This window comes from Triticum aestivum, chromosome 6B, assembly GCF_018294505.1.
Source record: "Triticum aestivum cultivar Chinese Spring chromosome 6B, IWGSC CS RefSeq v2.1, whole genome shotgun sequence".
In the NCBI taxonomy this organism is placed as follows: Eukaryota; Viridiplantae; Streptophyta; class Magnoliopsida; order Poales; family Poaceae; genus Triticum; species Triticum aestivum.
The window spans coordinates 128,761,182-128,774,931 of NC_057810.1; the positions used below are offsets into that span (position 1 = coordinate 128,761,182).

The following is a 13,750-nucleotide window of genomic DNA, read 5'->3' on the forward strand; positions in this document are numbered from 1 at the left end:
TCGGAAGTATTTGCTGAATATTAGTTGGGCTAATGGCCCACTTAACAATTTCAGGAAAATCCCTAAGGGCCCATGCTGTCAAGGGAGTGGTGGGAAATTTAGTCCCACATGGCTAGTTGAGAGAGATGTACATCAATTTATAAGGTGAGCTCTTCTGCCACTAGTATGAGTTGGTGAAGGAAGGAGAGGTGTTCCACACGCGCGCTCCTCCTCCTCTGCCGCCTGCCTCGCCACGACGCACGCGCACGCCGCGGGTTAAGGGAACAAGCCGATGCAATGTTTTACCGGTCAAAATTGGAGAGTCCATTACAGACACAAAATGAATATGAGACGTCATATTCATTGCAGAAATGGAAACGTCCATAATAAATACGTTTATGTAATTAAACGGTTTTATTGCTGGACCGTTCTCCTACCCGACTGGCTATATATATGAGGCATCGTAGCTCAGCCAAAAACACAACGCTTCACACCTCCACTGCTCCCTGGTCGTTCCTTTCACTGTTGCTGCCCTAGGTGATCCCATCCCGTCTACCGCGTACACGGCTGACGGGAGAGCAGGCCTCCGAAACCCCACTTCTCCTGCTCCTGTACGGGAGAGAGGCGATTAGGTTTTTGGGGAGCGTCTCCTATGCGACTGCTCGCCTCTGTTCAACTACTTCATCTACGTTGACTACTTCCGCGTCACCTTCGTCTTCACCATGAGCATTGACGCTGATCGCGCGGCTGCCGAGAAGGCCGCTGCTGACAAGAGGATCGCCGATGAGGCCGACGCCTCCGCTGCTGCTACGGCCGACTGGCCTACTGGAGGATATAACACATTTACCCCGCTCCTGTTTACTTTCATGTTTGCAGTACTAGTGGTTTGCGTAGATGTTTCTACTATCTGCCTAGTACGTGCGTACATTATCAAAATTTAGTATGTCATTAGCACTGCCTATGTCATGTTCATGATTTATTATTGGATTAAATTAATCGAACAATTGCTTACTTTCTCATCAATCCAAAAACCTAATATGTGTAGGCAATTTTTGATCCATGGTTTTGCTGCTGCACTGAAACCAGCCCCATTTATGGGAACATACTTTAAGCGTTGGCAGACTAAAACCGTCTTATGGCTCACGGCGATGAATGTGTTCTGGGTCGCCGGTGTTACTCCCACGGGAACGATCGCTCCTGAACAGGAGAAGGCGTTCAGGGAGGCCACCGCCGTCTTTGTTGGATGTGTTCTGAGCGTGATCGGAGATAAGCTGGTTGATGCATACTTACATATGTGGGTTGCCAAGGACTTGTGGGAGGCGCTCGAATCTAAATTCAGCGCAACGGATGTTGGAAGCGAGATGTATATTATGGAGCAGTTCCACGATTACAAAATGGTCGAAAATTGTTCTGTATTGGAACAGGCTCATGAGATACAGTGCATTGCTAAGGAGCTTGAGCTTCTCAAGTGTGTGATGCCGGGCAAATTTGTCGCGGGTTGCATTATCGCTAAGTTACCCAATTCCCGGAGGAACTTTGCCACTACTCTAAAACATCAGAGGCGTGAATTCTCAGTTGAGGGTGTCCTTGGTCATCTGAGTGTCGAGCAGAATTCAAGGGCAAAGGACTCGCAAGGAAAAGGGACCGAAGGGACCTCTGTTGCCAATGTGGTGCAGAAGAACTTGAACCCTCACAAGCCTAAGGGGAAGACTGGTGTCCAACAGAATACCGAGTTTAACAAGAAGGGCAAGAAGACCTTCAAGAAAGATAAGAAGAAAGGTGGTTGTTTCACTTGTGGTTCATATGAACATTGGGTTGCCAAGTGCCCAAACAAGTTTAAGAAGCCAGGACAGGACTCCAAGACTGTCAACATGATTGTTAGCAACGATGAGAGTGGGCCATCTGGGTACGGTAATTTGTTTACTGGTATTTTCAGTTTGTCAGTCTACCAATTGGTGGATTGACACAGGTGCAAATATTCATGTGTGTGCTGACATTTCATTGTTTTCTTCTTATCAGGCCACAGGGAACGGGTCTGTACTGATGGGGAACGGCGCGAGTGCTTCTATTCATGGTGTTGGCACGGTCGATCTGAAGTTTACTTTAGGAAGGATCGTGCAACTGAAGAACGTGCAGCATGTCCCCGCCAGTGGCGAAGCCACACTTGGGCTGGGTAGTCAAATGACTACACAGCTTTTTGCAAAAACTACATGCATCAAGTAGAAATCATGCCAAAAAATCTTATAAATGCATATATCTGACTACACAACATTCAATTAACTACACATGATTGGATTCCTGGCACTACCACTGGTCCCCACCATCAAGAAGAATCTCGTTAGTGGTTCCCTTCTATGTAGAGAAGGGTTTAAATTGGTATTCGAGTCTAAGAAAGTAGTTGTTACAAAATATGAACTGTTTGTTGGAAAAGGTTATGAATGCGGAGGTCTGTTCCGCTTTTCCCCCGCTGATTTTTGTAATAAAGTTGTGAACAATATTCATTCGAGTGTTAATGAAATAGAAGTTTGGCATTCACGTCTTTGTCACATTGGTTTTGGTAGTATGACGCGGTTAGCAAAATTGAATTTAATCCCAAGTTTCACTTTAGCCAAAGGTTCTAAGTGTCATTCGTGTGTGCAAGCGAAGTAACCTCGCAAGCCCCATAAGGCTGCGGAGGAGAGACATTTGACGCCGTTAGAACTCATACATTCTGATCTTTGTGAGATGAATGGTGTATTGAGTAAAGGTGGAAAAAGATACTTCATGACACTGATAGATGATTCTACTAGATATTGTTATGTATATCTTTTAAATACTAAATATGAGGCTCTACACTACTTTAAAATCTATAAGGCAGAAGTTGAGAATCAACTTGAAAATAAAAAAACGAGTTCGGTCAGATCGTGGTGGAGAGTATTTCTCTAATGAGTTTGATTCTTTCCGTGCGGAACACGGAATTATTCATGAGAGGATGCCTCCCTATTCACCTCAGTCAAATGGGGTTGCCGAACGAAAAAATCGTACTCTAATAGATTTGGTTAATGCCATGTTAGATACATCGGGTTTATCTAAGGCATGGTGGGGGGAGGCTATATTGACATCATGTCATGTCCTGAATAAAGTTCCGACAAAAGACAATGAGATCACTCCCTATGAACAATGGGAAAAGAGAAGAACGACACTCTCATACTTACGTACTTGGGGCTGCTTGGCGAAAGTCAATGTGCCAATCCCCAAAAAGCGTAAGCTTGGACCAAAGACCGTGGACTGCGTTAATTTGGGCTACGCTAAGAATAGCATCGGCTATAGATTTCTGGTACTGAAATCTGAGGTACCTGACGTGAAGGTCGGTACGATTATGAAGTCTAAAGATGCTACATTCTTTGAGGATATTTTTCCTATGAGAGATATGCAAAGCACTTCTAGGCTAGAATCTGATGAGACTCCTGAACCTGCCATTCCGATGGGATATTATGAATAGACACACGATGGAAATACTGAGGAGGATGACAAGGAAACCCTTGGTAGGGGCAAGAGACAGAGGACTACAAAGTCTTTTGGTGATGATTTCCTTGTATACCTTGTGGATGATACTCCCACTTCTATTTCAGAAGCTTATACGTCTCCGGATGCTGACTACTAGAAAGAAGCGGTCCGTAGCGAGATGGACTCCATCATGGCTAACGGGACATGGGAAATCACTGAACGCCCCTATGGCTGTAAACCATTGGGTTGTAAATGGGTGTTCAAAAAGAAGCTTAGGCCCGATGGTATGATTGAAAGGTACAAGTCTAGGCTTGTGGCCAAGGGCTATGATCAGAAAGAAGAGGAAGATTTCTTCGATACTTATTCACCTGTGGCCAGACTGACCACTATTCGAGTATTACTCTCGTTGGCGGCCTCGCATGGTCTTCTCGTCCACCAGATGGATGTTAAGATGGATTTTATGAATGGAGAGCTAAACGAGGAAATCTACATGCAACAGCCAGATGGCTTTGTGATAGATGGTCAGGAAGGAAAAGTGTGTAGGTTGCTAAAATCTTTGTATGGCCTGAAACAAGCACCTAAGCAATGGCATGATAAGTTTAATACAATTCTGACATCTGTTGGTTTCATTGTTAATGAAGCTGACAAATGTGTATACTATCACCATGGTGGGGGCGAAGGAGTTATACTCTTCTTGTATGTTGATGGCATACTGTTATTCGGAACCAACCTCAAAGTCATTGAGGAGGTCAAGTCGTTTCTATCTCAGAAATTTGAGATGAAAGACGTTGGTGTGGCTGATGTTATCTTGAACATCAATCTACTCAGAGATAATGAAGGTGGGATTACACTTCTGCAATCCCATTATGTTGAGATGGTGTTGAGTCGTTTTGGATATGCGGACTGCACGCCATCTCAAACACCATATGATCCTAGCGTGTTGATTCAAAAGTCCAAAGGCACGGCTATAGATCAATTAAGATACTCTCAAATCATTGGTTCACTTATGTACCTAGCGAGCGCTACGAGGCCTGACATCGCCTTTGCTGTGAGCAAACTGAGTCGGTTTTGTTTCAAAACCGGGTGATGTGCATTGGCGTGATGTTGAAAGAGTTATGCGCTATCTGAAGGGTACTATGAACTATGGACTTCACTATACTGGATACCCGTCGGTACTTGAAGGGTATAGTGACGCGAATTGGATCTCTGATGCTGATGAGATGAAGGACACAACTGGGTATATGTTTACTCTTGGAGGTGGCACTGTTTCCTGGAAGTCTTGCAAGCAAACGATCTTAACGAGATCTACAATGGAAGCAGAATTAACAACATTAGACACATTTGGTGTCGAAGCAGGATGGCTTCGAGATCTTTTGATGGACTTGCCATTGGTTGATAAACCGGTTCCGGCTATCCTTATGAACTGTGACAATCAGACTATCATCACTAAGGTGAAGAGTTCAAAGGACAACATGAAGTCCAACAAACACATAAGAATGAGACTAAAAGCTGTCAGAAAACTAAGAAACTCCGGACTGATAGCGTTGGAGTATGTCCAAACGGCTAAGAATCTGGCAGATCCCTTTACAAAAGGGTTGTCGCGTGTTGTGATAGATAATTCATCAAGGGAGATGGGTATGAGACCCACATGAGTTGCCATGGTGGTAACGCAACCTATGTGATCGGAGATCCCGTGAAGTAGGACCTGGGAAAACAAGCTAGTGGTTAACTGAGGAGAGTGATTGAGTGTTGCCACCGAGCATGCCGCCCAGACCTAGGGCTTGCCTTCTTCGGCCGCCTCCTCAAGACAGGCATCCCGACGGACATCATTACCTACAGCAGCTTGTTCAAGTGCCTCTGTGACATGAAGCGCACAGAGGAGGCTCTGAACGTGCTGCTCCATAAGATGCCCAACGACCTGCCTAATGTCATCTCCTACTCAGTGATTCTCAAGAGCTTCTGCGACAATGGGAGGAGCCAGCTTGCGCTTGATCTGCTCCAGATGATGGCCAAAAAAGGCGCTGACCACTCCCCCGACGTGATGTCATACAACATGGTAATTGATGGCTTCTTTAAGGAGGGTGAAGTAAGCAAAGCATGCGATCTATTCCAAGAAATGATACGACAGGGGATTGTGCCTGCTGAGGTGACATATAGCTCCATTATCAATGCGCTATGCAAAGCAAGAGCAATGGACAAGGCAGAGGTGGTTCTTCGATCAATGGTTCATAATGGTGCCCAACCAGATGCTGTGACATATAATAGCTTGATCCAAGGATATTCAACTTTGGGACAGTTGAAAGAAGTCGCTAGGTTGTTGAAAGTGATGAGAAGTCAAGGTGTTATGCCAAGCGTTGTTACCTACAACTCACTCATGACCTGCCTTTGCAAGCATGGAAAAACCAAAGAAGCTGAGAAAATATTTTATTCTATGGCCGTGAACGGACGAAAACCTGATGTCATCTCATACTCTATTTTGCTCCATGGGTACGCTAAAGAAGGATCCCTCATTGATATGATTGATCTCTGTGAGCGGATGGCAAGAGATGGAGTTGTACCCAACCTCCATTGTTTCAACATACTGATTAATGCATATGCTAAGCATGGAATGATGGATGTGGCCCTGCTTTTCTTCGAAGATATGTTGAAGCAGGGGGTGAAGCCTAGTGAATTCACTTATTTAACTGTGATATCTGCATTTTGCAAGATGGGCAGGATGGATAATGCGATGGAAAAATTCCGTGAGATGATTGATATGGGAGTACCAGTTGACACAGAAGTTTACATGTGCATAGTTGAGGGTTATTTTAAAAATGGTGATTCAGTGAAAGCCAAGGATTTTATTACCAAAATGAAGAACAAGGATATTCCAAATAGGCCGCAGAAGGGTAATTATTGAACACGGAAAATTCAATGAGATGATCGATATGGGAGTACCACGTGATACAACTGTTTACATGTGCATGATTGAGGGTTATTTGAATCACGGTGACTCCATGAAAGCGAAGGAATTGATTACTGAAATGAAGAACAAGGACATTCGTCATAGGCCGCAGAAGGGTAATTGAAGAACACAATATCTTTGACATGGTCACAAGTACTGGTGAGGCCTGATCTTGTTACATTTACTTAAATGATCGACGGATATTGCTTAGTTGTCAAGATAAAAGACACATTTAGAGTACTTGGTGCTAAATACTCGTTACTTACCATGGTTATTCTCTCATGGTCATTCTTTCGAAGGGATAGAGAACAGAACAATTTCACTTTCCTGCCCTAAATGATTTCTGAAGTCCAACACTACAATTGACCATTGAGCATGAAGCTTTAGTATTGCGCCAAATTGTTACTATGAAGATATTATTAGCTGAGTGCTTCCTGGTAGCACCTGGCTGTGATGATGATACCATATTAGTGCTTATGCCTGTATGTATCATTTCAGTTCAAGTTTGGCATACTTCCCGCATGTGTTTTGCATTCGCTGTTAAAAACCTGACTGGCTCTGAGCACTGAGGACAACATGACCAGTCGACATGCCAATAATCAGGCAAATGACCAGTCGATGGCTGGGTACTTGTAGCAACAAAGCAAAGAAGAGGACAAAAAGTAGAAGGGATATGCCATTTTATCCTGGAGTTGCTTTTTTATTAGTTCTATATTTATTCCTTATGCCAGCTATATGAATGGACATCCTTTATCACCTGTTTTCTTTCACGATGCTTAAATAGGTTTTCAGGGCTTCCAAGTGTGGTTGTTTAATACAGACTGTTCCTAAAATGTCATAAGCTTTTCAGAGTTTTCTTTTCTGTTTGCATGAAATAACCTTTGCTTTCCCGACATCACATCGCGTGACTTGTCAAGTTCTTCAATCTCTGCAAGGAGGTATCGATGCTGAATTATTTATTTTATTTGTATTGCAGGTGCTAGCATATTCTTGATTTCATCTGTCATCATCAGCAGCTGCTAGCATATTCCAGTAATGATATATTATTGAAGTACTCCTAGTCGTTCAAGAGTGTACTATGTTTTGGATAAACACGGTCTTAAGCAACTTCAATAGTTTTATACTCCCTCTGTTCCTAAATATAAGCCTTTTTAAATATTCCAATACGGACTACATACAGAGCAAAATGAGTGAATCTACACTCTAAAATACGTCTATATACATATTAGCAGCCAATATCAAGTTTGAATGGGAGTTATTAAATGGGCGTCTGTATACATATTAGCTGCTTATATGTCTATATACATATTAGCAACCAGTATCAAGTTTGAATACGTCTATATACATATTAGCTGCTTATATTTAGGAAGTATTATTAAATGGGCGTAGGAATGAAGTACAAATCATCTGCAGTCCTATACATCTGAGATATCAGAACATGATCCCAACCACACCTGACAAGTTACAACACCTGAAGCTGATGTGAATGGTAAAATAAGCAAGTACATTGATACAACAGGCTACTTCAGACTAATTATAACTGAAGAATCAATTACAACTCCAGCTTTGCTGGATTAGTATACTGCAAGATTAAAAGGCTACTTCAGCCTAATTCAGTAATTTTAATAAATTAATGTAAATTAATGAATCTTCATGCCCCAAAACTCCATGATATGGGCGTGGCAACTATTTGCACTGCAGCTGCCTCTGCAATGGCTTTGAACTCCATGTTAGCTCTTGGATAGCAGTAGGGAAGATCACTGTAGGCTTCCTCTTGCTCTCCTCCAGGTAAGGGAAGTCCTCAGTGAAGTGCAGGCCACGGCTCTCCCGCCTCGCAAGCGCGCTCTTCACAACCAGCTTTGCGCAGCAGAAGAGGTTCCTCATTTCGCAGGCCTCTATCCCCACTGTGGCAGGCTTCCAGCCCCTCCTGAATAAGAATTCCTCCCACTCTGACTCTAGATCACCAATCTTCCATTCTGCATTCTTCAGCCGGTTCGTTGACCGCACTATACCGACGTACTCCCACATTATGGATTGCAGCTCCATCCTGGTCTTCTTTGTCCTCTCAATGATGTCAGACAGTGCACTGTCCTTAATGGAGACAGAGAGCATAGGGCGTGCCCATTTCTCCGCGAGACAAGGGTCAGCATCCGCATCCACCATGTGGTCGATAGAGGGCTGCACGGCTCTCTGAGCGAATACCAATGCTTCCAGCAATGAGTTGCTTGCAAGACGATTAGCACCATGCAATCCAGTGCAAGCAACCTCACCAGCGACATACAAGCCTTTCACACTCGTCTCCCCTTGCAACCCAGCCCGAACACCACCGCACATGTAATGAGCTGCAGGGACGACAGGTATGGGCTGCTGTGTGATGTCCAGACCGTGCCGCAGGCATTCAGCTGCAATGTTCGGAAAATGAGCAAGAATTTTCTCCCTTGGCTTGTGGCTGATGTCCAAGAGAACATACTTCTCTCCACGTTTCTTCAGTTGATCATCTATGCTTCTTGCAACCACATCCCTCGGTGCCAACTCGGCACGGTCGTCGTATAAAGGCATAAATCTCTCCATGGATTGGTTGTAAAGAATTCCTCCATCTCCTCTGACTGCTTCTGTTACAAGAAATGCATTATCTCTTATTTTAGCTGGCTTTATTGGAAGGCCTTCGTCTGATAGTGCAGTTGGATGGAACTGCACAAACCTGTCATTGCGAAATAATGATGTTTTAGTATGTAACTCCAGAATTTTGGATACAAGCAAAAGTTGCAAAACTGAGTAAGGAAAAATTAAAGGAACTGAGATCAACATGTTGCTACTGGTTCAACATTAATCAGGGAAGCATGAGTGAGTACTTCAGTGAACAAGGGATTAAATATATCTTAGAGTAAAGGAAAACTCACTCCATATTGGATATCACAGCCTGAGCGCGATGGCACATTGCAATTCCATCCCCAGTAGCCACCTGAAACATTGAGATTTAATGAGTATTAGGAGAGTTATGAGCATTTGATACCTATTTCATATGAAAGACAAATCATAGGACGTGTCACAATTATCTTTTAATACGGCATTCAAAACATATGGTGTAATGTGAGACAAAAGATAAACAAACATGCATAAAAGAATCCAACATATTAAAAGATAACGAAGACTGGGTGCTTGAAATACCGGTGGATTGGTTGTTGTGGGATATATATGGCCAGCTCCTCCGGACGCAAGCAATGTTACTTTTGAGATGAAACGGACTACCTGGATACAAAGAAAGATGATAAGACCCAAGTGATATAAATGGAAGTAATCTTTGGTAGAAAAAGTGAGTAAATTGAAAATGATAAACAATATAAGAGTAGAAGACAAAGATACTAGGTTGGATGTAAGAATACAGTTGATGTACCTTTTGAGCTTTGGTATCCAATGAATCCACTCCGTAACAAAAGATTTCACCATTATTCTGCAGTAAAACACTCCATTTTAATCACTGTGCTTTGTGTGGAAACTCTAATAGGAGGTGCGAGTTGGGCATGGTACATATAGCACACACATTTATGGAACATGAATTGTTATTTGGCTCCTAGGGTAACTCGAGTAACAAAATCCATGAAGTTGGATGTGTTTGAAACCAAAGGAATCAAAAGTGGAAATAATAGCAAAAATTAGGTCCAGCTTGTCAATCAAAAGTCCAGCACGTGTAAAAATAGAAAAAAGTGACCTGCAAATTTAGCACTAACTGAAACATTTAAAGGTTGCATTTTTAAGAGGTCACTATCAACAAACATTTGGAAGCCGACAACATCAGGACACCTATCATTGGTGCCTTATCACTTTCTAGTCTGTTTCCTGTAAACAGAACAGTTTAACGACAAGACTCTTCAGTCTTCTTTTAGCTACTAACTATTTCATTCCATGATTTTGTTGCTTGTTAAGTACTGAGGAAAAAGGTGGGAATAGCTCTATTCAGCCATAAATGGTAAATGACCAATCCCCAAAAATTCGCATCCAGTCAACTTGAGGACTTGTACAGAACTTTAGAGTACACAAGGTTTGGAAATGCGAAAAGAGGCAACACATCGAATCAGCAAATGATTGTCATACAAACCACAAATACCAACCTGACAGGTCAACAGATCAATGGCGAAGTGGTGGCCGAACACCGATATGTTCTCATCATTTTCAACCGCTTGAAGCAGAGCTCTTTCAATCTCTTTTCCAGTCATATCAGCAGAATGGACGATTCTGTTGTGAGAATGTCCACCTTCCCTTGCAAGGTGCAGCCTGCCATCTTCACCATGGTCAAATGAAGCACCCATGGCTATTAGCTCCTTGACACGCTCAGGACCTTCTGTGCATACTATCTGGAAGACAACACAGGTGTTAGCAACCAAGAGTTATGAACCAATAACAGGCAAGGATCCACTAGAAGCAACCACAGCGCTTGTGACGGAGGCTAAACTTACCCTGACGGTCTCCTCGTCGCAGAGATGAGCCCCTGCAACAATTGTGTCTTGCATATGGCTTTCTACAGAATCCTTGGGGCACAGAACGGCACTGACGCCGCCTTGCGCATAGTTGGTGTTGCTCTCATGAGGCTCTGCTTTGGTGATGATAGCAACAGAGCCGTGCTTCGAGACTTCCAGGGCATACCTTAGGCCAGCGACACCACTGCCGATAACCACGAAATCGAAGTATCTCGTGGTGTCATCCTGCATGCGTGGGAGGGCAGAGGCTCTGATGGAGCTGAACCTGTGCCTAATATGCTGTTGGGAAGCACTGACAGCCTTCACGCCCATGAAACGAGGGATAGTGCAAAATCTGTAGCATAACCAACATGGTGTCAGCAGCTTAAACAATGAAGACCGGCATTTCAGGATTTATCACCAAAGCTTGCGATTTAAGTAACCAATAGCAACCAACTGGTAGGTTTTAACAGGTTTCCAATTTCTTAGATGGATCCACTAGAGAATTTAATATTGCCTTTAAAAATTCAGCAGAAAAGAAAGATGAGGAATTAAGAAAGTGAATATCTCACCAAACTGAATGATCCCAGGTCCTATATACTTTACAGAATTTAGACGACGGCAGGCCATGGACCTGCTTATTACGTATTTATTACTGTATTACTCCCTCTGTAAACAAATATGAGAGTGTTTAGATCACTACTTTAGTGATCTAAACGCTCTTATATTTCTTTACGGAGGGAGTACTACTTACAGAAACATTTGTGACTGGCTTAGCTTCACAAGCCATTTGTTGAAACATGCAGTGAGAAAGAGAGCTGCAACTTCACCTGGAGATCTCGAGCTGGGCGCACGTTCTGAAGGAGAGAGAGGGCGGGCGAGACGCCTGCATGTGTGCCCCCTGCACATGGAAGCCAGCAGAGCCGCCCATTAGTTTGGCCATCCCGGCGCCGGCTCTGCACAGACAAAAAAAAAAATAGGAGGCGCAGAGATTGGTCTGGTCAGTAAAGAACCACGGAGAACCCACGAGATCTTGGCATGGCAGCAATAATAAAAAAAGGGGAATTCCAGAAGATCTAGGGAGCCATTTGTGCCATTAAAAAACGTACCTCTAGAAAGATCTGATCGCGCAGTTGGTGGGGGGGAGGAACAGGGGCGGCTGCCGACGCTGGTGCTCCCAATGGCAGGGGAGAAGGAGGTGCTGGCGCTTGGCGGGGTGAGAGTTGAGCGCGGCGGGCACGCCCTTTGGGCCTCCCAAGGAGTGGGGCGGACGGGGCGGAGAGGCGGAGGTGGGAGAGAGCGGCAGCGCTTGCGCGTGCGGAGGAGAGGGAAACAGCAGCGCGGGCGAGAGGGAGAGACAGGGGAGGGAGGGGGAAAGGGAAAGAATTGAACGAAAAGGGAAGGGAAAGGCGAGGAAAATTCCCGCACCCACCCCGAGGGAGGCACATCGTGGTGGTCTCATCGCCGCCGCCGGCGTCGTGCGGATTCGATTCTCTCTTCTTTCTGCTGCTGTCCCGATCGATCCATACTTTCCACTTTGGAGTCTCGGGTCGGTGGCGCGGGGCCCAGCGGTGCGCTTTTCCACCCCTCCTCTTCCTCCTCCACCAGCCCGCTGCGTCGCAGGCCCAGCCAAGAAGAGATGGGTGGGTGCGGACAAAATCGCTGTTCTGACTGTTTAAGCAGCAAGCACTCAAAAAAAAAGACTGTTTAAGCAGCATGTCTCAAAAAAAAAACTGTTTAAGCAGCAGACCCTCGAAAAAAAAGCTGTTTAAGCAGCTTTTAGCCCTAAAAAAGACTGTTTAAGTAAAGATTAAGAGCAACTCCAACGGGCCGACCGAAACGGACGGCGCATTTGTCCGCTTTTTGTCCGTTTGGGTCGGCCGTCCGCCCGGCGTCCGTCCAGTTTTGCATTTGGGTCGGCAGTGCGCCCAACGCGCCGACTCATTTCATGTCCGCATTCAACTTTTCAAAAAAGGCTCATGGGCGATCATGCCAGCGCCCATGTCTCATGACGGCACCATGCCAGCGCGGCATATAATGCCGGCTTCAGAAAATATCACCACAGTTCATGCTGGCGCACTCGCCAGCCGGCCGGCACACATGCTAGCACACAAAAAAGGGTGGGACTTGAGTTCGACCACGCCATCGTGGCTCCCGTGGTCATGCCGGCATACAAAAAAGATGGCGCTCGCCGCATAGCTCACTCGTCGTCGAACTTGAGGTTGTCGGCCTGCATCTTCTCGAACCACGGCCTCTTCCTTGGCGACACGGTGTTGAGATCCACCTTCATGATCTCCACCCCGGTCATCATGCTCGCGAGAGCCACTTCTTTCGCCTTGGTCTTGGCGTTGGCGGCCTCGACCTCTAGCATCTTGGCTTGCTTCTCCGCCTCTAACTCGAACATCTTGGCTTGCTTCTCGGCATCCAGCTCAAGCCTCCTCCTTTGGATCTCCATGAAAGCGTCAATTTGCTCCGCCTTGAAACGCCGACGCTCCTCCTCCCTTGACTCCTTCTTATTCATCATGCCGTCCACGCTTGCGATCAAGGCATTGGTGGCCGCATCTCGATTGTCCAGGCGATGGGCGCGGGCGTGGAAGGCGCGACCATGCTCACGTTGGGCGAGCACTCCCTGGAGAGGCGGGAGGCCTGCGGGTAGACGTGGAAGCCGGGGATCGGGTTGCAAGCCGACGCGCGGGGCGAGTCGGGCAGCACCATCCGAGGAAACGCCGACGAGCCGGTGCTGGCCGCGGCGACGGCGGCTTGGACGAGGCCGTGCTGGCTAGGGTTTTGATACGTCCATTTTGCATCATGCTTTTATATCGATATTTATTGCATTATGGGCTGTTATTACACGTTATGCCACAATACTTATGGCTATTCTCTCTTA

The 13,750-nt window shown here is 45.3% G+C and overlaps 2 protein-coding genes across 2 annotated transcripts; one reads left to right on the forward strand and one right to left on the reverse strand.

Moving 5' to 3' along the window:
- The first annotated feature begins 701 nt into the window (after positions 1–701).
- On the forward strand, positions 702–6,364 carry LOC123138947 (protein Rf1, mitochondrial). Its single transcript, XM_044558793.1, has 4 exons — positions 702–847; positions 1,025–1,758; positions 1,949–2,012; positions 5,203–6,364. Exons 1-4 carry the CDS (start codon positions 702–704, stop codon positions 6,362–6,364), a joined length of 2,106 nt encoding a protein of 701 aa, XP_044414728.1.
- A 1,523-nt stretch (positions 6,365–7,887) lies between these two features.
- On the reverse strand, positions 7,888–12,410 carry LOC123136118 (L-aspartate oxidase, chloroplastic). The gene is made up of 8 exons (XM_044555413.1): positions 11,973–12,410; positions 11,694–11,819; positions 10,864–11,218; positions 10,519–10,761; positions 9,804–9,860; positions 9,578–9,658; positions 9,310–9,371; positions 7,888–9,110 (listed from the first exon to the last, which is right to left on the reverse strand). Exons 2-8 carry the CDS (start codon positions 11,804–11,806, stop codon positions 8,096–8,098), a joined length of 1,926 nt encoding a protein of 641 aa, XP_044411348.1. The 5' UTR covers positions 11,807–11,819; positions 11,973–12,410; the 3' UTR covers positions 7,888–8,095.
- Between the last annotated feature and the right edge of the window lie 1,340 nt (positions 12,411–13,750).

What these genes read in the sequence shown, in the direction of transcription:
- LOC123138947 (XM_044558793.1), top strand. Translation starts at nt 702, where the DNA reads ATGAGCATTGACGCTGATCGCGCGGCTGCCGAGAAGGCCGCTGCTGAC. An exon ending in CCGCTCCTGTTTACTTTCAT is followed by an intron (nt 848 to 1,024) that starts GTTTGCAGTACT and finishes TAATATGTGTAG; the next exon opens with GCAATTTTTGATCCATGGTT. An exon ending in TATCAGGCCACAGGGAACGG is followed by an intron (nt 2,013 to 5,202) that starts GTCTGTACTGAT and finishes TTAACTGAGGAG; the next exon opens with AGTGATTGAGTGTTGCCACC.
- LOC123136118 (XM_044555413.1), bottom strand. Translation starts at nt 11,806, where the DNA reads ATGGCCAAACTAATGGGCGGCTCTGCTGGCTTCCATGTGCAGGGGGCA. An exon ending in TTGATCTGTTGACCTGTCAG is followed by an intron (nt 9,861 to 10,518) that starts GTTGGTATTTGT and finishes GTTTTACTGCAG; the next exon opens with AATAATGGTGAAATCTTTTG. An exon ending in TGGATACCAAAGCTCAAAAG is followed by an intron (nt 9,659 to 9,803) that starts GTACATCAACTG and finishes CTTTGTATCCAG; the next exon opens with GTAGTCCGTTTCATCTCAAA.